The 24,416-nt window shown below is 43.4% G+C and overlaps 1 protein-coding gene across 1 annotated transcript; it reads right to left on the bottom strand.

The window, feature by feature from the left end:
• Positions 1-7,777: 7,777 nt before the first annotated feature.
• On the bottom strand, positions 7,778-10,315 carry LOC139370860 (protein BTG2-like). Its single transcript, XM_071110672.1, has 2 exons — positions 9,856-10,315; positions 7,778-9,257 (listed from the first exon to the last, which is right to left on the bottom strand). Exons 1-2 carry the CDS (start codon positions 10,001-10,003, stop codon positions 8,905-8,907), a joined length of 501 nt encoding a protein of 166 aa, XP_070966773.1. The 5' UTR covers positions 10,004-10,315; the 3' UTR covers positions 7,778-8,904.
• Positions 10,316-24,416: the final 14,101 nt, after the last annotated feature.

Here is a 24,416-nt window from a genome sequence, read left to right as displayed (position 1 = left end):
ACATTTTGAATGCTTAGTAGGACAGGAAAATGGTCCAATTCACGCACTTGTCAAGAGAACATCCCTGGTTGGTCATCTCTACTGCCTCTGATCTGGCCGACTCATTAAACAAAAATGCTTTGTTTTGTAAATCATGTCCGAGTGTTGGAGTGTGCCCCATGGCTATGTGTAAATAAATGTAAAATCCCGCTGTCTGGTTTGCTTAATATAAAGAATTTGAAAGGATTTAAAGCACTTACTTTTACTTTTGATACTCAAGTATATTTAAAACCAAATTCTTTTAGAATTTTTCTCAAGTAGTATTATGTAGCATTATACAGGGTGACTCACTTTTATTTGAGTCATTTTCTATAAAGCTATCTTTACTTTTACTCAAGTATGACAATTGGGTACTTTTTCCAGCACTGCAGGAGAAATGAGACAGGTGGGCGAAAGAAAGAACACAGAGACGGTAGGGTTTCACATAAGATGCAACGAGTGAGTGGGAGAGGATAGGAGAATAGAGAATGAAAATGAGAAGGTTATTGAGTGGCACCTCTCGTATGCTTCTCTCACACATAGCAGAATAGACAGGGTCTATTGTAACGTATTGGGCCGGGAGGTCAACCAGTAAATACACTGTGTCGAGAATCATCTTTCACCCTGACATCAAATGGTCTCTGAGGAGATGGGCCACAGAGGAATCTCTCATGCTCTATCTTCCACTTCAGCCAGTGGCCTCCGAACAGTTTCTGTTGTGATGATCTGGGGGGGAGCAAGGCCAAGGCAATGGGATGTGGGTGCGTGTGTTTTGTGTGCAGAATGGGGAATGAAGCCTGAGCTGAGACACTGGCAGCCTTAGGACAGGGAAGGGTAGCATGGAGGTGAATGGGAGAGATGAATGAGAAAGAGAGAGAGAGAAAAAAGCTTTGAGATCCTATAGCTTAGGGATTCTAAATGAATCTTTTTTTTCATGGGGGAACCCAAATACATGTGGGGACTGCTCTGTCAAAGACCCTATTGAATCTCTATTTCCCTGGGGTAAGAAGAGACACACTAGCAGTACTGTTTACCATCTCTCTACTTCTATAAGTGACTTTCAACGGCACTGTGGCACGAAGAAGCAGTTTCACTTTGTTGTGGGAATGAAGTGAGTCTCACAGAGAAACAGAGACACAGACAGGGAGATAGAAATAGAGACAGAGACATAGACAGTGAGATAGAAATAGAGACACAGACAGGGAGATAGAAATAGAGACACAGACATAGACAGGGAGATAGAGACAGATAGAGAAAGAAGCAAGAAACCTGCTAGGATGCCGCCATCGACCAATGAGAAAGCAGACAGGTCTATACATTTAGTGCTTTATTAAACCCGAATTGTGAATGTTCAGAGTGATTGAAAAGTAAAGGCAATGTTCCCGCTTTAGCAGAGACTGCACTCACGTAAATGCTCAAACGCTCGATCAGAAAGTTTCTATCGAGGAATCAGATTGAATAGAATTCAACGTTTGACTAGCCCCAGCAGCCCCTACAGGTCAGAGATCATCCATTCTTTGTCATTGGGCGCGGAGAGAGTGAGAGACAGGCTGGGAGAACGAGAGGGGAAAGGAGGGCACGGATCTATTACACACATGGCAGGGGAGACTGGGGGTTTGTTTAGGGAATGACCTCAAATGTACACACCCATAATCATGTTATCATGTATATTATGTATATACTGCTATTTCTATTGTTTAATTACCATTTTCATTATTTTTATTTCACCAGTCCTTCGTGTTGGAACTCGAACCCTAAGACTTCCACTGTACCCTGCACTCACACTTGCAACCCTGTACATGTGACTGTTAAACACTCAATGTAAATCTGAATCATTCTGGCCAACATACAATAGGAAACAGTGTTACATTCTTGGCAGTTCGCCCCCAAAAACGTATTTTTTGTTTAAAAAAATTACGTGTGGTTAGGGGGCATTCACAGGTAACTTGAGATGCAGTTTCCTCAATAGAATGTCCTAACAAAGTTAGATAAGAGGGTGGAAGAAAGAGAGGGTGGGAGACAGAGAGAGAGATGTAACTCTACCCATCTTTGTCCCAACTATGGCCTAACACAAACATCAAATGAGCACACACATACTGCACTAGTACACAATTCCAATTTGTGTTTACTTTTCAAAATGTGAGTGTTCAGTTGTCATATGAATAGATATTAGACTGGCTGTCAGTTTGAGCATTGATGCTCCACATTTATCTTTTTATGGTCTCTCCTATCTGGTGTGTGTTCCAGGAGACTGTACTTATCAGTCTGGCCTGAGAGGCTCTGTCAAAGCCACACACACACACACACACTTATTCCCATGGGGACACAGTATCACTCTGGCCCGAATGTGACAGGCAGACTATTCTCTCTCTGTCTCTTTCACACACACTCAAGCATACACACGCGCACACTCAGAGCCCTTTTGACTCTGTCCTGTGTGTTGCAGACCGAGAGCCCCCGCTGAAGTCCACTCTGTCTGTCTCTCTGTAGCAATCAAGAGTACAACGTCACAAACTATTCAGCCTATCTCTAACCTTTACCTTGTACTTCAGGCCGAGTGCAGACAAAGGGAACCATGGTGAACGTCAATCTGCAAACTCAGCACCTGGCAAAAGAGAGACTGCGACGGTGTTTGTTCAGTTTATGGGCCAGTTTTACAACACAGCAGGCCAAATCCGCAGGCTACTTTAGACAGGGAACACGTTGTTAGGCTGGCATAAGCACTATTACAGGAGCAAAATGTCCATTATGGCAAGTGTTACATGAAGTACATTTTTGGGTCACTGTGTCACTCTTAACCACCTGTCTACCTCCCAAGGGCCAAAGAGGATCCGGCATCAGGGAAGCAGATTTTCCCTGGCTAGTTACCATAGTTAGCTTTGCATACTGCTATCTTAACTGGGTCTCATTTAGAGTGTGCTTTGCCTGTGTGCTCCTAAGACACGGAGTGGCAGCTTTACACAGTCTTGATTGGGTGACGAAGCGAAGAGACAACCGTGTGATATGTGAGACGTGACCTAAGATGAAGCACAATGATCTACATGTATGTAGGATTGGAGGGTCTCCTTTCCTCTACAATCTAGATCAAGGGAGAAATGTGAATCGTGCGTGTGTGCGTACATGTGATAGGTCTGAATTGAGGTGGAATCCACACTGTTTCAACAGACAGAGAATCGTTCCATTTATGTCTCTGACATATCCCTCTGCTTTATCTATGCCTCGCCAATCACACTGTGATGTCAATAAAGTGGCCCCATGTTGAGCCTCGCACCCACACCGTGTTTACACACATCACCTCACCTCCCATTATATCCTCCTTCACACCCTACTTTATGATGACACTCTAACTGGATCACACACACACAACCGAGAGCAGACACACACGCACACACCGACACGCAGCGGTGTCCTCTAAGCAGACACAAAGAACCAACTCAGTAAACAACAACATACACACATTGGTCTACAGTGACACAATCCTGAAGCGAGCACACAGGTACTAGTCAGACACCAAAAGACAGACAGAGCGACAGAAACAGACAAACTGGGTAATAAACTACACCCTCTGTGCTCCGCCCTAACACCTACATCTTGTTTACCCACTTCCAGTTATATCCCTCTTCACACCATTTCACTCACTGTTTTGTTTGCACCCAGACATATCCCCTCTCTCTCTCCCACACATACATAAACGCTCCCTTCCCCCACACACAACCAATACGCTGTAAATAATAAGGGTAGAGATAAACTCTTAGAAAGTATCTGATTGTCCATATTTTCTGAGAGTTATGGTGTGTATATTGTAGTATGTATTTTGTATATGAAATTAGAGATTGACATAGTTACAAATGTGACTGTGGTACTGATTCACAGCTTAAGAGTTAACTCAATAAAAGAAAACTGAAGTACTTTGACAGTTAGCGATTTACTTTGTAGCTGCAGAGGCTCAGACCAACATAAAAGCAGCGGGCAAACTTCTGGAAACTTCTGCTCTCAGACATCTACACATCAATAGGATTCCTTCAAAGGCATAAATTGCACTGATTCCACTCCTCTGTTTCTCTGCTCAACTACTCCCCTTCCTCGCCCTTTTTCTCTCTTTCTCTCCCCCCTCAGTCAAAGCGGAGTAATCCACCACAGGTACATGTTGCTGCGTGAAAAGTTCTGTCGACCTCACGGGCCTCTGTACCAGTGAGAGGAAGACAGGAGGGCTGAGGGGGTCCGTTGAGCTGAAAGAGGCCTTTTGCTCTCTGTTTAGTGCTGGAGGGGTGAGGAGGGCGGGGGGGAAGGAGCGAGGTGGGGACGGGACAGATGGTGCTATGGCTACTATGAGAGGGGGGAGCGAGGCATGCCTCTTTTATTGTTCCCCACCATCTCCCCAGGTTTCACAAACACCCTCTCCTGAAAGGCCCAGCGATGCGATGCCAATTTGGGACCTATAAGGTTCTATCTGACATGTTAGTCAAAAATGATAGAGTTGCTCTTCCGGTGGTCCTTTACATGTGAGATATGTCAGAGTTTTGAAAAATTAAATGTATGATGGAGAAAAAAAATACAAATCTGAAAGTTATATCTGTGTAAACACCTTTTAACATGGTGCTATAAGGTTCTATCTGCAATCCAATCCCAAATAATACGATTTAAGGTGACATACTTATTGAGTCCTGACGAGGAAGAGATCACAAGACAGTTCTGAGATCTGGCACTTAAAAAATACTCATTATCTCAAAACTATACATTTTGCAGATAGAACCTTGCTGTCCCGAATCCTTGATTATTCATATCATAGGTTCTGCTCAGAAGAATGTCCATAACGTAAGCTCTTTGTGGTAAAAACAAATAAATAATAGGTACCTTACAGCGTATTTGAGGCCCTTAGGAGAGGCATTGCTGTTTTTGTCTACAAAAATCTCCATGGAAGGGATATTTCACTAAAATTACAAACTTACCACATTTTTGTTGATAACTAGCAAGTACTTTGCTGACTTTGGGTGTCAGAGACCAGACAAATATATCAGTTTACTCATCCAGGGCTAGGCTTCAGCAATTTTGTTAGTTATCCATAGGATATAGTCTATTTGACATTTTAGGGAACTATCACTTTAACAAATCTGCGATGAACATGAATTGTTATATTTGATGATGTGATTAGAAAGAAGGAAGGTTATTCCCTTTATTTAATCATTAAATGTCTGTACTATTCCATTGAAATTGAAATAATTGTAACTTTCTATGCCAGATAGAAACTTTTGACTGAACCCAGATTTCTGCTATTGCACCCCCCAATTTTTTTTTTTCAAATAACTTTTGATACTCTACACTTTAGGTTAAGGTTATGAAAGAAGAATTCACTACATAACAGTTCTGAGATCTGGGATGTGAAAACTAATGCTCAATATCTCAGAACAATGCTTTGCGCAGATAGGACTGTAAGGTTCTAAGGTCTCAAATTGTCTTGCAAGCGTGCTGCAAAGGGGTCTATCGCTCACCCCTCCTGGGTCAGCAGAGGGAGAAGAAAGGGGTAACAGGGATGGATGAGGGAGTGGGTAGAACAACCTCCTTTCCAGTCTTTTAAGCCTGGTTCACACTGCAGGCCTTAATTCTCAAATCAGTTTTGTTTTTCAAATCCGTTTTGGAATACTCACTGTCCAAACAGCAAGTTACAAGTGACCAAATCAGATCTGTGTGTGTTCAGACAGCAGTAATTTTCTGACATGGCTACGCTAGTTGTCATAGGTGTGTGCACAGTTGTGTAGACTGATTGGTGGTGGTGCTTGTGATTCTTGTCACTCAGAAGTTGTAGCAAGCTAAGGTGACAACAATGCCTGCAGTGGACATTTCCCCAATTACTTTTAAATGTTCAAAATCATAGTGTAAGAACACTTTTAAAGCCACAAAGGATAAGATCAATCAATCCAACTTTCAAAACAAGTATTTTTGTTAGCTAGCCACAGCCATCAACTAGCTAGCTAGTTAGCTTTCTAGCACACTCACTAATTTGTTTGTAAACCATTAATTTATCTTACACGTGTTCTTGTCAAACTGTCAACAGAGTAGCTAGCGAGCAACAAGTCTAAAAACCACTTGAGGGCAAACCAGGAATCAGATTTGTATCTGACTGACACCTACGAAGGTGGTTTGAAATATCCTATTCCATGTGCTTTTTGGCTGTTCAGACTACAGGAAAAATAACAGATTCGAATCAGATATGCAAACAATTGGGATTTGATACACTTCCAGCTGCCAATGTGAGCTAGGCTTAAGAGAGCTGCATTCTGGTATTTTCTCCCCCCTGTCCGCTGCTGGGTTTTAGGGGCACAGAAGAGGAGAGTGAGGAGGGCCAGGCAACACTGACTGCCCCTCAGAGAGGGAGGTTCAGGGGTTTCTTATTTCTTATGGAAATGGAACCACTGCAGGGCTTCATTCTCTCTGTGTGCTAGATGTGGTACTGGAGGTCACAACAGAGCCCTGCTCCTCTTTATACCAGCCCCTTCCTGTTCCATCTGTGTGCGTATTCTGTTCGTAATTACTTGAGGTAAAACATCCCTGAGTGTTGGCATTCATCGTGTTGTATGACTCACATTGTTACATAAACACTGCAGAATACATAACTGAAGTTTTTAGTTGTCTGGGCAGGTCAACTCAAAATATTTTTTTGCTAAAAAGTTTGAAATCAAAAGGTAAAAGCATTTCAGACAAGGGAGTGCCAGCGTGACCAAAAATAAGCCATGGGGAACCAGACACACACCCTCAGTCCTTTATTTTATAGTACTTACCCCCACACAACCAACCTGAGGGCACCTTTGCCAATACAGGTTTAGAAAACATTACTTCAGTCTGTAGATCTATTGGCTGTGTTGTGATTTCCAACACTGTTTTGCCTGGTGTTTAGGCTCAAACAGGCCTCTCCATTCCTAGAAGGTAGGATTGCTGATTCAAGACTGCCGCTTTCTCCTAACAAATGTGCATGTTCACACAAACGCCCTCGTTGAAGGGTTTGACAGAAATTAAGCCTGCACAAACAGAGGCTGGGTTCATAATGTAACTTGACACATTCTCCCAGGACACAGAGGCGTAGTTATTAAGCAGATTCAGTTGAAGGTTTCTTAAAAACAGAGGGACATACCCAAATTTGTCCAATAGAAATGTATATTAAAAAGACATTCCACCTAATGACTACATCCAGGAAACTGCTGATAGATCCCTCTGTGGCTGGTGTAGAGCATGTCCAGACACAGGTGTGCCCTTAAGCCAAGCCAGTGCTGGAGGTACAGACAGGCCTGGTCCTGATAGTGAACAGAAAGTGATAAAACGCACCACTCACAAACCAAGGCCACTCATGCCAACTAGACCTGAAAGGAGCAGAAGGGTATAATGGTCCTGCCCTATGGTTAGGTGCCGTTTTTTTGCCAAATACTATACAAGCCTTTCAGATCAACACATGGACTTAGAGCAGAGGCATCCTGAGTGACGCAGCATCTCAGTGCAAAAGGTCTGTCTCTGGTTCAAATCCAGGCTGTATCACAGCCAGCCGTGGTTGGGAGCCCCATATTGCGGCGCACAATTGGCCCAGCGTTACTCGGGTTTCTCCATCATTGTAAAGACTTTGTTCGTAACTGGTTAAATTGAAAGCGTAATGTTGACAGGTTCCCTTGGGTCACAAAAGGAATAGATCACTTACAATGTGCTACAGGTGCAAAGCTGTGTTGATTAGGGACACTCAAATGTAAATTTAAACCGACCACAGCAAGAGACAATGTGAATTCATAAAGGTTTATTGTAATAAAATTGTGACAAACTGTACAAATATTTATAGATGCACAAAAGTCATTTAAAATAGTTACTTTAAATGCTTACTGTGCTTCAAATAGCTTACAAACTATATCCTTCCCCTGTCTAGAACAGTAAGCAATGGCGAGCTGCTCAACAGCTCGGTAGGAAGAAGAGGATGCTACAGAGGGCTGAGAGCACCACACTACCTGGCAGTGCTAGACGTTAAAATGACGCCAACAACCACCTCACAGCTTATTCTACCTGGGGGGGGATAACAGAAGACTTCCCAACAACAAAAATTCACAATAGTGAAATATTTAAATCCTAACCCCTTTTTGAACATGTTGACAGCATAAGCCATTTTAAATGATTAATGTTATGTCTACTGGGATGAAAGAAGTGTGAAATTAGTTTGCCATTTGTTGAGAGATACTCCAATTTTCTGAACACTGACTATTGTGAAAAAAGGATCTATGAAAGTTAGGCAGTATTCCTCAAAGGTGTTTGGGCAGCAGACGTCACATTGAGGCAGTAAAACCTTTTTAGAGGCAGCTTTTTTTTGCAACTGGGAAGTCAGACATTTTGTCTTGGGTCTTTGATTTCAGGGCACATATAGGTGACGTGGTCCCGTAAGATTACAAACCAGCAGTGAACTGAATTATAAAACCACATTTTTGTAAATGTATAGGTTACTGAACAAATACTTGACTCCAGTTATACGATTGTTTTAGTTTACATGTGTGGGAAGTGGCGTGAAGTATTATTACACCATGAGAAACTAGCATCAGAATCCCAGAGATGTTGTGTTTACACTTAACAAAGCCCATGCTTGCATGTAGTGTGCTAATACCACAGGACATATGCACACTACATACTGAGAGTCTCAGCAGTGCAATTAGAGCCTATGGGCCGGTAGTCAAACATTCAAAAGTGCTACCCAACGCTCTAACAAATACCAGGTGCTTTTAGAATACGCAAATGCAATTAAATAAGCAATCAAGTTAATTTAATAGGGGGAAACACTATGAAATGAAAATACAAAAAGGATCACTGTGGGTGGTCGATGGCCTTCACACCGATGCTGTTTGGCGTTGCGGTAGTGCCTGAACCACACTAGCTCGAGACAGTCATCAGGTAGTTCTTCGGAGGGCTAGTGCGGCCACCGATCAGAAACTGATTCTTGCAGTTGTGTGTGGGGTCAGGGCTAGGGGCTGCTGCGGGCGCTAGGGACTCTGCCTCATAGAGGACACAGATGGAGCCATCCTCCCCAATACGGTAAGAGACCTCAAAAGGGTCCACCCAGAGTGTCAGCTCCCGGGGAAGGAGGGCAAAGAGCTGATCGCTAGTAAGTCCGATCCGACCAGCAGCCCTGCCAATGATTGGGTCCATTTCATGATTCATTCTGATGCAGCGGTAGCCAGAGCCCTTCTGTGGTCTGTCAGGGAACCAGTGGTTCTGGTAGTGCTCTGTGAAAATAATTTTCAGACAGACATGAAATTAGAAGTCAACGTGCTGCTTTGAAAACAAAGCCCCAGACAATAAAACGTGACAGCTGATGCTAGCAATAGACAAGACAACCTCTTTTGAATGAGTTTGAATTACTGATATGTGATACTACTACCTATCAACTTTTGCCGACATCGCTCGCCGCCCCAAATATAGGTATGCTCGAGAATAGACAGTTGGTCGATCCGATTGGGCCTAATTTACTAGTATAGTCTCGAGACAAGCTTACCTAGGCTAACGAGAACTTGCTGCCTTGCAAAAACAGCAAAGCCATTCGACTAAACATCGTGAAAAAGACACTTAAGCAACAGGTTGGCCTTGTATTTCAACATGATCTAATATAGGTAGACCATTTGGCTGAAATTAAGTATTAAATCGATAAAACAAGACAGAAAGTGAACGTTCGCTAGCTAACAGTCAGTTGAACAGACAAAGGCTAGCTAACGTTAGCTAGGTTGACGCTAGTAAACAAGCAACCAGTTTGTTTAGGAAGCCATTTCGACATGAACTTTAGTACCGAGCAAATCTATTTCTGTAGGAAATGGCTAACCAAATTACCTGATAATGACTGTTGAAGACAATCTCTGAAATCATGGAGTTGGTGTTCGCTCAGGAAGCCTCTTGTTCTCAATAGCCTGGAAACAAAGGTTGCTGCGGCCGTTACTTCGGGGCCTATTTCACTTCTAGAAGAGTATGCTTGGTTCATTTTGCCCGCAAAAATAGTTACTTCAGCTCGTAGAAAATAAGACGCCTTTTTCGTCAGGAATGCAGTGTGAAGCAGAGGTACCGTAAACTAACGTTGGCTAGCTAGCTGAAAAAGCTATGTGGGCCTCACTCCAGTCCAGGGCGAATCCTTCAGTAAATGGAATCTTCAAGTCAGAAGCAGTAATATCAACGCACCAAGTTGGCTCTGGCCAACGTAACAATCAGCATTCTTTATCCAAAAAAAAATGTTTCGCTTGATGCTGTGGCCTCTCAAACAGCACTTCCAAGTTCTCTTTGTGCTTACATTACGTCTTGTGGCCTCTTTTTATCAAGGGACAGAGAATGGATGACGTTACTCAAGTAGCCTTTTTGAGTGATTGGCATTTTAACCAATGGGATTCACAGAGAAAGCGCACACACTGTGCGATGTGATTGGTTCACATCGTGGAAAACAATCCGAGAGTGTGGTGGGATTAACATGCAAATAGGGTTCCGTCCAACACCAAATATAGAAACTGACGTCAAACCCTGCTCTAAAAGTATTTGTGACGACAGTACGATAAAAACACCCCTTACCGTAAGTTTCAAACGAGAACATTTATGTTTTTCTCGTTTATGGTTTTTCCACTACACTAACTACCGTCTTTAACAACAATTGACATCAACTCAAAATAGGTTTGATGACAAAATAGTTATTGTTTAAACTTTGCAGATACAGTAAACACGCTACACCAGGAAGAAAAGCTGCGAGAAAAGTTATTCGATCCCCTTCAGCCAAGTGAAATTAACACACTGTTATTGACAAAAACATTCATCCCAAGTATGCATCCAAGTATTAAACACAACATATTTAATTGAATCAATGCCAATACAGTTTTATGTGGTTAAATACTTTCTCGACTGCGGGGGACAAACTGTTAAATCACAGCGTTCAAGTGTGTGGCATTGTGATTCCGTCCCGCTGGTGCTACTTCAGTGACATCTGGTGGTTGGGAATTCAAATAGAATTGTGCAGTTTTACCCGTCAATGAACTGTAGTCAGTGTAGACCGCAGCGTAGAGTCGTCAGTCTGAAAAAACATATTAGCTTATATTTTAGAAAACACATCACAATGTGAACATGTTGGCTATATGAGAAATCCATTCTCAACAGGAGCAGTAGGCCTCAGATCAAACACTTCCTGGTATTTGCCCTCTGGTTTGCTCTTTGTCCTCCTAGTCCTTTTGACCTGGCTATTAGTATCATGGTGTTCAGGTTAGATTTCTTTTGGTGGGATGGGGGACAAGATCCATATCTAGTTCTCCAGAGCCACTGAGATGTATTTTCTCTTGTGGCCGACTGCCTGTTGCTTAAATGCCACAACCACATGCTTGACCTGCTTGTCTGAATAGCAAATGAACTTTAGCATTTATGCTCACACAGCAAAGGCCACAGCAGCTCCTGAGGTTGTGTGTATGTGATTGGTCTTCTCGCAGGTAAGGGCATGGCTGGTTTCTGGTCCATTGCAAATTGAAGAGTTCAACCCCACCGGCTTAATATTTACATTTCTGATCCTGTGGGTTTAGATCAGGGATGGGCAACTGGTGGCCCCCCCTTTTGTAGAGCCGCGGATCAATGTACTTACTGTTTGTTGAGAGCCAGAATAGAAAAATATACAAGGGGCAATTTGTCTTAAATTTGTCTTATGAAAGCGAGGGAGGTAATTGGTTGCTCAGTTTCAATGGTTATGACACCTCTGATGTTGTTGCCTGTCTCGGCCAGACAATGACCATAGATACTGTAACAGAGTGACCCCTGGCCTGGCTAGACTCCAGTCCCTCTCTATGGTCCATCTAGAAGGGATCGTCAGTTAGTGTTTCAGCATAAGCCCATGATGTTTCCTGAGGGTATTATGACACCCTTCCTAAATGTTATGCTATATTTGGATGGGATGATGTCACTGTCGCAGTAATGGAAGGCTTCAAGCACAGAACCCCCTCACCATGGCAACACCAGAATGATTTTCAGCCAAAAGCGGGAGTTTTCTTTCTTTTTCCCCCCTTTTTGATGTGATCTGCTGTTGATTTTCTTGCAACTTTGCACTCCGTATGTGTGGTTTATTCCTCTCATTTTGTGTGTGTTTGTAGCTGGGTGTGTGAATGCAAACGGCTGCATGTATGATTGCCTTTTTTTTGTGTGAAATAGGAAATCTGAATATCCTTCTATTTCTTTTATTCAGAGCGGTATATGATAACTCCAGCATGTTATAATAAGTCCACGCCAAATACCTTGTATGACTCCAGTCTGTATCTCTTAAGTTTAAGCAGTTTTGCTCAGAAATCCCATTTGATTACTTTATGCATGAAAGGTACTGTATCACTTGTCAAGTGTATGAAAGCTGTGAAAAGTCTCTCCTGCCTCAAACTAGTCACACACGTCCTAACCAACTTATTACTGTATCAATCATGTCTCTAATAAATGTGCTGCTTGGGAATGTTCCTGGAGCTGAGGATCTGCTCTCCGGTGACAGACTCGGACGTTGGCTGGATGGCTTGTGAAAACAGGGCATTCCAATCATCAATGGCATTCGAAATCAAATCCTAACCTATTCAAAAAGTATTGAAAGGATCTCCACACACTTTACAAATGGAAAAGAAAAGGAAGAAATACTGTTCATATTGTACAGTACATGTAGGCATGTAGTGATAGATGCCTGAGGAGAGAGAGGCTGTGTTGGAGTGTGATGGACAGATGGATAGAGTCAGAGTCATCACAGTGGACTGACTCCTAGCAAGCCATCTGGCCCTCAGGACCCCACTCTCCCCACCCATACTCAGTTTTGAACTCTACAGAGAGAGACAAAAATGTGTCCTGTTTGGTGCAAAATGAACTAATGGAACCAGTCATGCTAATGGGACTTTTATCTTGCTTTGCATGTTGGTCTATTGGAAGTGGAACACAGCTGCAGGTAGAAGTAGCCTGTAGCCACAGATTTAGGATCATCCCTGTCTGATTAGTTGACTCAGGTGTGTTTGTGCTTGTATTGCCTATAATTCAGGAACTCATGCTACCCAGGTGTTGTGTACTATGCATGAGTTCCTGCTGCCTCAGGGCCACTTCCTGTTCTGATTGAGTGACCTTTGATACCCGCGCTGTGTGGGCAGCATGGAGCCACCTACAGGTAGAGGCTGACTCCGTACTCTGGAGCCTCAGGTGATGTCTGCTCTCACACATTATGGCATGGTCACGGGCTCTACCCACACATATATACACACATGCACATGGACACACACACACACACACACACACACACACACACACACATAGGCACACGCACACACATATACACGTACTCACACATACATTCACAGAGCCACGCACTTATAAGCACTCACATACACACATGCACAAATGCATGGACGTAAGCATTCACATACACACCCACACATGAAAGCATACTCACACACCCCTTAGCACTTCTCCTAGCTCATCTGATGAGAGTTGACATCTCCCTCAAGCCCCGTCGTGTTTGCCACCCACGACATATCTCTCTTTCTCGTTCTCTCTGCCTCTTTTCTCTATTCCTCTCTCCCGCTCTTCTTCCCTCTCAGCTTCTGTTTCTTTCTCCCTCTCTTCAATCTTTCTCTGCCTCTCTCTCTACTTCTCTCTCTCACACACACACACTATCTCCCTCCCTCCCACCTCTATGTGTGTATTTCTCTAAAAAATATGTGTTGCACTCAGCCATGTGAGAGAAGCTCAGCCATGAGAGAGAAGCTCAGCCATGTGAGAGAAGCTCAGCCATGTGAGAGAAGCTCAGCCATGAGAGAGAAGCTCAGCCATGTGAGAGAAGCTCAGCCATGTGAGAGAAGCTCAGCCATGAGAGAGAAGCTCAGCCATGAGAGAGAAGCTCAGCCATGTGAGAGAAGCTCAGCCATGAGAGAGAAGCTCAGCCATGTGAGAGAAGCTCAGCCATGAGAGAGAAGCTCAGCCATGAGAGAGAAGCTCAGCCATGTGAGAGAAGCTCAGCCATGAGAGAGAAGCTCAGCCATGTGAGAGAAGCTCAGCCATGAGAGAGAAGCTCAGCCATGAGAGAGAAGCTCAGCCATGAGAGAGAAGCTCAGCTTTTCAATCAAAATTCTATTGGTCTTCTCGCAGGTAAGGGCATGGCTGGTTTCTGGTCCATTGCAAATTGAAGAGTTCAACCCCACAGGCTTAATATTTACATTTCTGATCCTGTGGGTTTAGATCAGGGATGGGCAACTGGTAGAGCCGCGGATCAATGTACTTACTGTTTGTTGAGAGCCAGAATAAGTGAATATACAAGGTGCAATTTCGAAATGTGGTTGTGCATCAGCAGTTTTTCTCTTGTGATGTCAGTCGATGACAGTCACTCAATTAGCCATTTCGGCTAAATGTGTAGAATTACAGGAAATTAGCTTTGAAACAGTAAACATTCCTATCCACCCCATGGCAAAATGGGTAGAATTGCAGGAAATTTGTTTTAAAATTGCAAAGTTTTCTCTCTGCCCCATGGCAAAATGTGTAGAAATGCAGAAAACTGTCTCTACAGGTTCAATGTAGCCAGCTATCTAACTTGTAGTAATCGTGGTTGAATGATTTTTTATTTATTTAACCTTTATTTAACCAGGTAAGCTAGTTGAGAACAAGTTCTCCTTTGCCACTGCAACCTGGCCAAGATAAAGCATAGCAGTTCGACACATACAACAACACAGAGTTACACATGGAATTAACAAAACATACAGTCAATAATACAGTAGAAAAAAAAGAAAAAAAAGTCTATATACAGTGAGCGCAAATAAGGTCAAATAAGGGAGTTAAGGCAATGAATAGGCCATGGTGGCGAAGTAATTACAATATGGCAATTAAACACTGGAATGGTAGATGTGCAAAAGATGGATGTGAAAGTAGAGATGGTGTGGTGCAAAAGGAGCATAATAAATAAATACAGTATGGGAATGAGGTAGATAGATGGTCTGTATACAGATGGGCTATGAACAGGTGCAGTGATCTGTGAACAGATGGTTCTTAAAGCTAGTGAGGGAGATGGGAATCTCCAGCTTCAGTGATTTTTGCAGTTCGTTCCAGTCAGTGGCAGCAGAGAACTGGAAGGAAAGGCGACCAAAGGGGGAATTGGCTTTGGGGGTGACCAGTGAGATATACCTGCTGGAGCGTGTGCTACGAGTGAGTGCTGCTATGGTGACCAGCGATCTGAGATAGGGTGGGGCTTTACCTAGCAGAGACTTGTAGATAACCTGTAGCCAGTGGGTTTGGCGACGAGTATGAAGCGAGGGCCAGCCAACGAGAGCGTATAGGTCGCAGTGGTGGGTAGTATATGGGGCTTTGGGGACAAAACGGATGGCACTGTGATAGACTACATCCAGTTTGCTGAGTAGAGTGTTGGAGGCTATTTTATAGATGACATCGCCGAAGTCAAGGATCGGTAGGATGGTCAGTTTTACGAGGGTATGTTTGGCAGCATGAGTGAAGGAAGCTTTGTTGCGAAATAGGAAGCCAATTCTAGATTAATTTTTTGATTGGAGATGCTTGATGTGAGTCTGGAAGGAGAGTTTACAGTCTAGCCAGACACCTATGTATTTGTAGTTATCCACGTATTCTAAGTCAGAGCCGTCCAGAGTAGTGATGCTGGATGGGCGGGCAGGTGCGGGCAATGATCGGTTGAATAGCATGCATTTAGTTTTATTTGCGTTTAAGAGCAGTTGGAGGCCACGGAGTTGTATGGCATTGAAGCACGTCTGGAGGTTAGTTAACACAGTGTCCAAAGAAGGGCCAGAAGTATACAGAATGGTGTCGTCTGCGTAGAGGTGGATTAGAGAATTACCAGCAGCAAGAGCGACATCGTTGATGTATACAGAGAAGAGAGTCGGCCCAAGAATTGAACCCTGTGGCACCCCCATAGAGACTGCCAGAGGTCCGGACAACAGGCCCTCCAATTTGACACACTGAGCTCCATCAGAGAAGTAGTTGGTGAACCAGGCGATAAGAATGTGGTGATTGACAGAGTCAAAAGCCTTGGCCAGGTCGATGAATACAGCTGCACAGTAATGTCTCTTATCGATGGCGGTTATGATATCGTTAAGGACCTTGAGCGTGGCTGAGGTGCACCCATGACCAGCTCGGAAACCAGATTGCATAGCGGAGAAGGTACGATGTGATTCAAAATGGTCAGTAATCTGTTTGTTAACTTGGCTTTCGAAGACCTTAGAGATGCAGGGTAGGATAGATATCTGTAGCAGTTTGGGTCTAGAGTGTCTCCCCCTTTGAAGAGGGGGATGACCGCGGCAGCTTTCCAATCTTTGGGTATCTCAGACGATACAAAAGAGAGGTTGAACAGGCTAGTAATAGGGGTTGCAACAATTTCGGCAGATAATTTAAGAAAGAGAGGGTCCAGATTGTCTAGCCCAGCTGATTTGCTGATTTGTAGGGGTCCAGATTTTGCAGCTCTTTCAGAACATCAGCTATCTGGATATGGGTGAAGGAGAAATGGTGGGGGCTTGGGCGGGTTGCTGTGGAGGGTGCCGGGCAGTTGACCAGGGTAGGGGTAGCCAGGCGGATTACCGACAGGGGGGCCCCCATTGATTTTGTTAGTCACTGTCACTCAGATATCATATTAAAAACTGCAAACATTTCTCTCCACCCTATTGAAATATTTGTAGAATTGCAGGAAATTTGATGTAAAACTGCCTCTTTTTCTCTTCGCCCCATGGCAAAACAAGTAGAATTGCATATTAAAAAAAAAAAAAAATTCTGCATATTGAGCAGAATGTGTAGACTTGCAGCAAACTTGCCTTAAAACGTCAAATTTTTCTCTATACCCCATTGAAGGATATTTGCTCTAAAACGTAGAATTTCGCTTAAGGCCCACAAAAGGCTAGAGCTGGCTCTGACTGCATGTGTAGGTATCGATGTGCGTACACAGACCCATGAGCCACTGCGGACCTCCATGATGAGTTCAGATTTTTTGTGGCCCAGCCCCCATCAAAGTTGCCCATCCCTGGTTTAAATAATGTTTTGCTTTCTCCAACCAAAGAGTACTAATTCCTTAGCTCCAATTGTGTGTTGCATTGTATTTTATTACCATGACCACTACAAAAAAAGCTCATATGCATGTGTTTAATGTAGTTGAGTATCAAGTTGAGTGTCGCCAAGAAGTGAGCAATTGTGTACTGTACTGTACAGTAGGATGCAGTCTGATTTGAAATTATTATTTTATTTTTTGCTTTGCTACTATTTTCGCATGTGATAAATTTTCACAACTGTTAGTACAAAAAGCCAAACTTGTCACACTTGTAATGTCTTTCATTCAAAACCTGTCCTTGTGCATTCATTTGGATTGTAAACATCTCTCACCACACAACCATTGATTCAAAATCTAAGTTTATTGTGAAATGTAATGAGAACATTGGTTTAATCACCAAAACACAACATAACGATATCGTTTCAATTTAGTCGTTTTAACTACCAGTTAATCCGATAGCAAACAATGCAAGATACGTGTTTCAAATCGCCCTTTAGAAGTGCTGAAAGTAATATGCTCCAGTCCTGTAAATTACAGTCGATTACAGTTTTCACATTAGGCAATAGACTCACATTACCCAATAAAATTGACAGAAAACCTATCATTTTCGTAATAACTATCCAATGTGTAGTCAAAGGTCTGATCAATGAAGACATCCTCTACAATCATTCATGCAAAACAAAAAAACATGACATTTTCAGATATAATTGCAACATAGGTGTACTGTCTGTAATCAGATGTAACCAATTAAATGAATGACAATAAAACAACGTTTAGCACACATTAATTTGCATCAAGGCTGTCTTGTGCATTTGGCCTCATTGTTCATGCACTGCGGGAAAAAAAACTTTTGGCAAAGTTTTGAAGTCGTCGCATGCCTCATACATGGCCAGAAGGAGGGTGGCACGCTCATTGGAATGGCGATCGTACTCCGCTTCATGCTGAAAAACATTCCTCAGTAGGGTTGAGGAAAGGAGAGTGTGGGCCGATGATGTTCTGCTCACGGTGTCCAGTTTTGTCCAGGTTGAAGCCCACCTCATCAACAAAGATATACTTGCGATGGTTCACAAGTACACGGCCACAGTCAGCCCACGGCCACGGTCACCACCATGGGGTCTTCTGTCAATTCTGAGGGTGGAACATAGTATACTGTCAATAGTTTATACGGTAAGAATACTGTAACATATTTTGTGAATTTACATGTATTATAAATGTAATTTAATGTAAATTTAATGGTAAAGCATAGTGCATATCTTTCAGACTTACCGTTTTTTCTTGACGAAATGTTCTCATGATCGAATTGACAGTTGATCTTTTCAGATTTGGGTGAACTAATCTGGCAGCCGCTGCCATGGTAAGGCATGGTCATCTACGATGGCCCGGACATCATAAAACACAACAGTTCCCTGCCATCTGCCTCCCTCAGTCTGATGTCCACCTCTTTGACGGGGCCCATATGCCCACCTCTGACCTCTTTGATGGGGCCCATGACCACCTCTCTGACGGGCACCTTTGCCACAGGCTCTTTGATTTCTTTGTCTCCCTTGCTGTTTATCCAGCAAACACCCTTTTATATGGTGACCAATTGTAGTTACCACTATGTGAAATCAATTAGCAATGATGAGTTTTTATTATGTATGGATATCATGAACGATACATGTAATTGAGATGTTTATACTTTACAAACACACCTTTTTTTCTGTAGTTCTCAAAATCCATATATAGTACACAAACCAGTTTAAAATCTATTGGTCTACCAAACGGTTACACCTCCGTCTGCAACTCTTGGACTGAACACCTCCCTCTGCAACTGGATCCTGGACTTCCTGACGGGCCGCCCCCAGATGTTAAGGGTAGGTAACAAAACATCTGCTACGCTGATCCTCAACACGGGGGCCCCTCAGGGGTGCGTGCTCAGTCCCCTCCTGTACTTCCTGTTCACTCATGACTCCATGGCCAGACACGACTCCAACACCATCATCAAGTTTGCCGATGACATAACAGGGGTAGGCCTGATCACCAACAACGATGAGACAGCCTATAGGGAGGAGGTAAGAGACCTGGCCATGTGATGCCAGGACAACAACCTCTCCCTCAACGTGATCAAGACAAAGGAGATGATTGTGGACTACAGGAAAAGGAGGACTGAGCAGACACCCATTCTCATCAACGGGGTTGCAGTAGAGCAGGTTGAGAACTTCAAGTTCCTTGGTGTCCACCTTGGTGTCCACCAACAAACTACCATGGTCCAAACACACTAAGAAAGTCATGAAGAGGGCACGACGAAGCCTATTCTCCTTCAGGAGACTGAAAAGATTTGGCATGGGTCCTCAGATCCTCAAAAGTTCCTACAGCTGCACCATCAAGAGTATCCTGACTGGTTGCGTCACTGCCTGGTATGGCAACTGCTCGGCCTCTGACCACAAGGCACTACAGAGGGCAACGCGTACGGCCCAGTACATCACTGGGGCCAAGCTTTCCGCCATTCCAGGATCTCTATACCAGGTGGTGTCAGAGGAAGGCCCTAAAAATTGTCAAAGACCCCAGCCACCCCAGTCATAGACTCTTCTCTCTGCTACTGTACGGCTAGCGGTACCGGAGCGCCAAGTCTAGGCCCAAAAGGTTTCTTAACAGCTTCTACCCACAAGCCATAAGACTCCTGAACAGCTAATCAGAGGGCTACCCAGACCCCTATTTTATGCTGCTGCTACTCTGTTTATTATCTATGCATGGTCACTTTAACTCTACCCACATGTACATATTACCTCAATTACATCGACTAACCGGTGCCCATTTTTTACATTGACTCGGTACCGGTACCCCCTGTATACAGCCTCGCTATTGCTATTTTACCACTGCTGCTTAGTTGTTTGTTACTCATGTTTTCTTTTTTTTTTTACTTATCCATTTTTTACTTAACACGTTTTTCTTCTTAACTTCTTAAAGCATTGTTGGTTAAGGGCTTGTAAGTAAGCATTTCACTGTAAGGTCTACTACACCTGTCGTATTCAGCGCGTGTGGCAAATACAATTAGATCTGATTTAAGTGATTAACCGTTAAGCGCAGTTGGATTAAGTGATGGTCAAATGTATTTAAACAAATGAGAAGAGAATCATAGGAAAACTATTGTGAGCATTGCATTGTGAAAGGCAATTACTCTATATGAAAGGTATTTCTAGACTGATTAGGTTTGGTGAAAAGGTTACTGTGGGATTTTGTGTTTTTTGTACTTAGTCAATTGGAAATATGCTTAGAGTTTTGAGAAAAACAGCCTTTTTGATGATCTGTTTAGTTTTGTGAAATTTGACCAGATCCTTGTGAAAATAGTACCAAAGGGATAAAAAAAAAACTAAAGGGCGGAACAGGAGAAGGTGGCAGCGTGTTTCCAGGTATTGTGCCACCAGTACAGTGATTTAAACCCCAGACTGGGGCTCTCTGTATCTGCGGGTGAAGTGGAGGACGATGTATATGTAACACCAATTGACAGTGTTGAGGAAAATATTGCAAATGCAAGAGAGCTTTTCAAACAAACCAGTGTGTGTGTGTGTGTGTGTGTGTGTGTGTGTGTGTGTGTGTGTGTGTGTGTGTGTGTGTGTGTGTGTGTGTGTGTGTGTGTGTGTGTGTGTGTGTGTGTGTGTGTGTGTGTGTGTGTGTGTGTGTGTGTGTGTGTGTGTGCGAGTGAGTGTGTGTGTGTGTGCGAGTGAGTGAGTGAGTGTGTGTGTGTGTGTGTGTGTGTGCCAAGTAAGAATATTTGAGACAAGCTCCAGGAAAGTGCAGATCTGTGTTGCTCTCGTTAGTGAGCGGAGAGTTCTGGGAAAAGGGAGTGAATAAATAAATGACATGAGCCTTTTCTGAGGTGGTGTGTTTACAGTGCTCTCCTCTCCTTCCTGATGGCTCCTTACTAATGGTAAGACTTCTTCCAGACCAGGGAATGGGGCCATGAAACCTTAAGGTTGAGAGATGAGCAGGCAGGTTCTCTGTGTCAATGTGAAACGAAGATGAACAAACATATTCTGCTCTGGTGAAGACTTTGCCAAAATCACAATTTCAGTCGGAATAGTTGTCCCCTGCACATGAGACTGGATATGTGAAAGCAATATGGACGAAACTGTTGAGATGCTGCCTACTCAGACCCAGTTCTTCATGGAGAGACATTTAATCAATTGTCATGCTGACTCCTAATGCCTATTTGACGTGATTAATTGTAGCCTGGCAGAAAACTGGAATGATCGTTAGTGACCATTGACGATGCTTCAGATGATAGCTGGCTGTTGATTGGAGGAAGTTTCACTGCGTCAACGGCTGATTCTCACATCATTGGGTAATGGTTGCAGGTGAAGGGGATTCTTATTAGCATAATAATATCATCGCTAAACTCTCACCTAATCAAACAGACAGTGAAACCAGGGGTGCATTGAGGGTGGTTGTGTTCAGCACAATAGAGTGATAATGCCCAAGAGATTGTGGGTACAGTAATGTGAATAGCATATCGTAGCGACAAGGGGGAGTTGGTAGACATGAAAGGGGATACACAGTCAGTTGCGCAACTGAATGCCTTCAACTGAAACGTGTCTGCCGCATTTAACCAAACCCCTCGAAATCAGAGGGGTGCAGGGGGCTGCCTTAATTAACATCATCAGCACCCAAGTAGCAGTTGTTGTTGGGGGTTAACTGCCTTGCTGAAGGGCAGAAGGGCAACTTTTTCCACCTTGCCGGCACAGGGATTTGAACCAGCGATCTTTCAGTTACTGGCCCAATGCTCTTAACCGCTAGGCTATACCTGTTCAGAGCTGAGTACTGAACTGTTTACTGCACACATTATGCAGTTACAACAGGGATACATGACAAGACGGGTAGAAAGGTAAAGAAACAGAAACAATCAGTGTATTCCATATATGATGGAGGTAGTTTTCTTTGTCATTTGCTGATATTTGTCTCTTCAGAGAAAACCATTCAAATTCCTCGGACGCAAACAGAGCGAGAGATGGGTAATGGCTATGCAAGTGATATTTAAGTGAATGCCTCTCATCTCTCATCTTTGCTTGTCGTGGCTTGTTTTATATTGTTCCGCCTTGTCTCTGTGTGACTCCTTTCCTCAGCCTCAGGGTGAACCCAGGCCCTTGTCCATCTTCACCATCCTCTCCCTCCCCTCTGACTCTCTCTTCCTCATCCTCCCTGTCCTTCCTCCCTCGACCTCCTTCCTCATTCCTCCTCATCCTCCCTCATCCTTCATATCTTTCTTCATCCGTCCCTTGCCCTCTCTCATCCTCGCCGGCCCCCCTCATCCTCCCTCTACCTTCCTAGTCGAAAAGAGAGGGATGAGGCTGGGTGCTGACCCTGATGATACACACCAACCTCATTAGGGGTTGCTCAGTGTGGCGTCCCTGTGCAGATAGAGGAGAGGCCAGACCAGGCAGCGTTGTTTCAGCCTAACCAGCGGCAAAGCAAAGCAGAAAACAGATTTAGGAGGTCATGCTGAAGGGACTCAGCAAGCGTCCAGTCCTCTCAGCCTTAACAGGGCTTGCTTGTTTATAATGTCGGCTTGCTTGGTTATAATTTCATTATTTCACTTTGGGACAGCTTTGGTCAATATTTATAATACAATTTATTTTAGGGGAATAATTATTTTAAAAGATAGCATGCTATAACATGAACTAACATAACATATCTGTATGCTATTTCTCTGTAGTAACATTTGGAGTCCTATACCTAACTAAATGAATTCCAGCAGGAAGAGGCAAGAAGTTCAAATGGATACTACTTGAGCCCCACAGTGGACACATCACAATACCCATAAAACCTGGCGGTCAAACATAGAAATGGTTCCAATCGTTTTTTCACAATTCATTATATACATTTCGGATTTTAGAAACACTTCAAATAAGGGATGTGTTTTGTGTAGGCTTACCCTGGCAAGACGTTTTGATATCCGTGTAAATCTCTCTCGGACAAGACCCTGCTAGGTAAAGTCCCCCTTATCTCAGCTTGCTGGTCACCATAGCAGCACCCACCTGTGGCACGCGCTCCAGCAGGTATATCTCTGGTCAACCCCAAAACCAATTCCTCATTTGGCCGCCTCTCCTTCCATTTCTCTGCTGCCAATGACTGGAACAAACTACAAAAATCTCTGAAACTGGAAACACTTATCTCCCTCACTAGCTTTAAGCACCAACTGTCAGAGCAGCTCACAGATTACTGCACCTGTACATAGCCCATCTATAATTTAGCCCAAACAACTACCTCTTCCCCTACTGTATTTATTTATTTATTTTGTTCCTTTGCACCCCATTATTTCTACTTTGCACATTCTTCCATTGCAAATCTACCATTCCAGTGTTTTACTCGCTATATTGTATTTACTTCGCCACCATGGCCTTTTTTTTGCCTTTACCTCCCTTCTCACCTCATTTGCTCACATTGTATATAGACGTATTTTTCTATTGTATTATTGACTGTATGTTTGTTTTACTCCAGGTGTAACTGTGTCGTTGTATGTGTCAAACTGCTTTGCTTTATCTTGGCCAGGTCGCAATTGTAAATGAGAACTTGTTCTCAACTTGCCTACCTGGTTAAATAAAGGTGAAATAAATAAATGAATAAAAATACAAATAAGATAGAGAGTTCCAAAGTGTCTGAAGTTGAGGGACCATAGGGCATAAAAGGCATAGTGTGGAATAAAGGGTGGCTAGAGAGATGGTTTGCTATTAAAGATGATGAGCGATCACAGCGTTTCCACGAACTGAGCCATAGACAACACAACTTAAGCATTGAGGAGAGCATTTGGTTGACATGGTGGTTTACTCTATGTCTACTGTGTGGAAATGATGGAAGAATCTTAACCCCAGCTGTAGCTCCATTTGAGTGTGTGGTCGATTAGACCTGCACGTTAACCGTTACCAGGACCATCGGAGACTTGGGATACTTTCTCTCAAAATGCTGCTTGAATGTCTTTGGGTCTGCATCTATAAAGGTCCAATACAAAATGGAGGAAGTAAAACAATCTGTGGCATAGATTGAATTCAAGGTTGGCACAAATCAACTAAGCAATACGATGCAACAAACTACTACACATTTGAAAGACTGTACCACACAGGCCAGTACAATAGCCTACACATGGAGAGGAACCTAAAGGCACATACAGTACCAACCAGAACTACTCAGGTTTGGACCAGTGCTGCCTTGGCTGCAGTCTTCTGGTTCACAGCTGCTTCCTTCTTCTTAGCAGCCGCCGCCATGGCATCAGTCAACAAGTTGAACTTCAACTTGAGAGTTGAGCATGCATTATATATCAATAACCCCCCATTATTACAGGATAATTAATTAAATGGGTGAATTGCAGGAGTGAGTATAAGCTTTTGTTCGAGCCTATATCCTG

Source organism: Oncorhynchus clarkii, chromosome 17 (genome assembly GCF_045791955.1).
Source record: "Oncorhynchus clarkii lewisi isolate Uvic-CL-2024 chromosome 17, UVic_Ocla_1.0, whole genome shotgun sequence".
NCBI lineage: Eukaryota > Metazoa > Chordata > Actinopteri > Salmoniformes > Salmonidae > Oncorhynchus > Oncorhynchus clarkii.
The sequence above is the reverse complement of the archived record's forward strand: the minus strand, read 5'-3'. Positions and strand labels throughout refer to the sequence as shown.

Bases quoted from the DNA above. Each gene is read 5' to 3' on its own strand.
- LOC139370860 (XM_071110672.1), bottom strand. From the start codon at position 10,003: ATGAACCAAGCATACTCTTCTAGAAGTGAAATAGGCCCCGAAGTAACG. The intron at 9,258-9,855 runs GTAATTTGGTTA...TTATTTTCACAG, and splicing joins TCTTCAACAGTCATTATCAG to AGCACTACCAGAACCACTGG.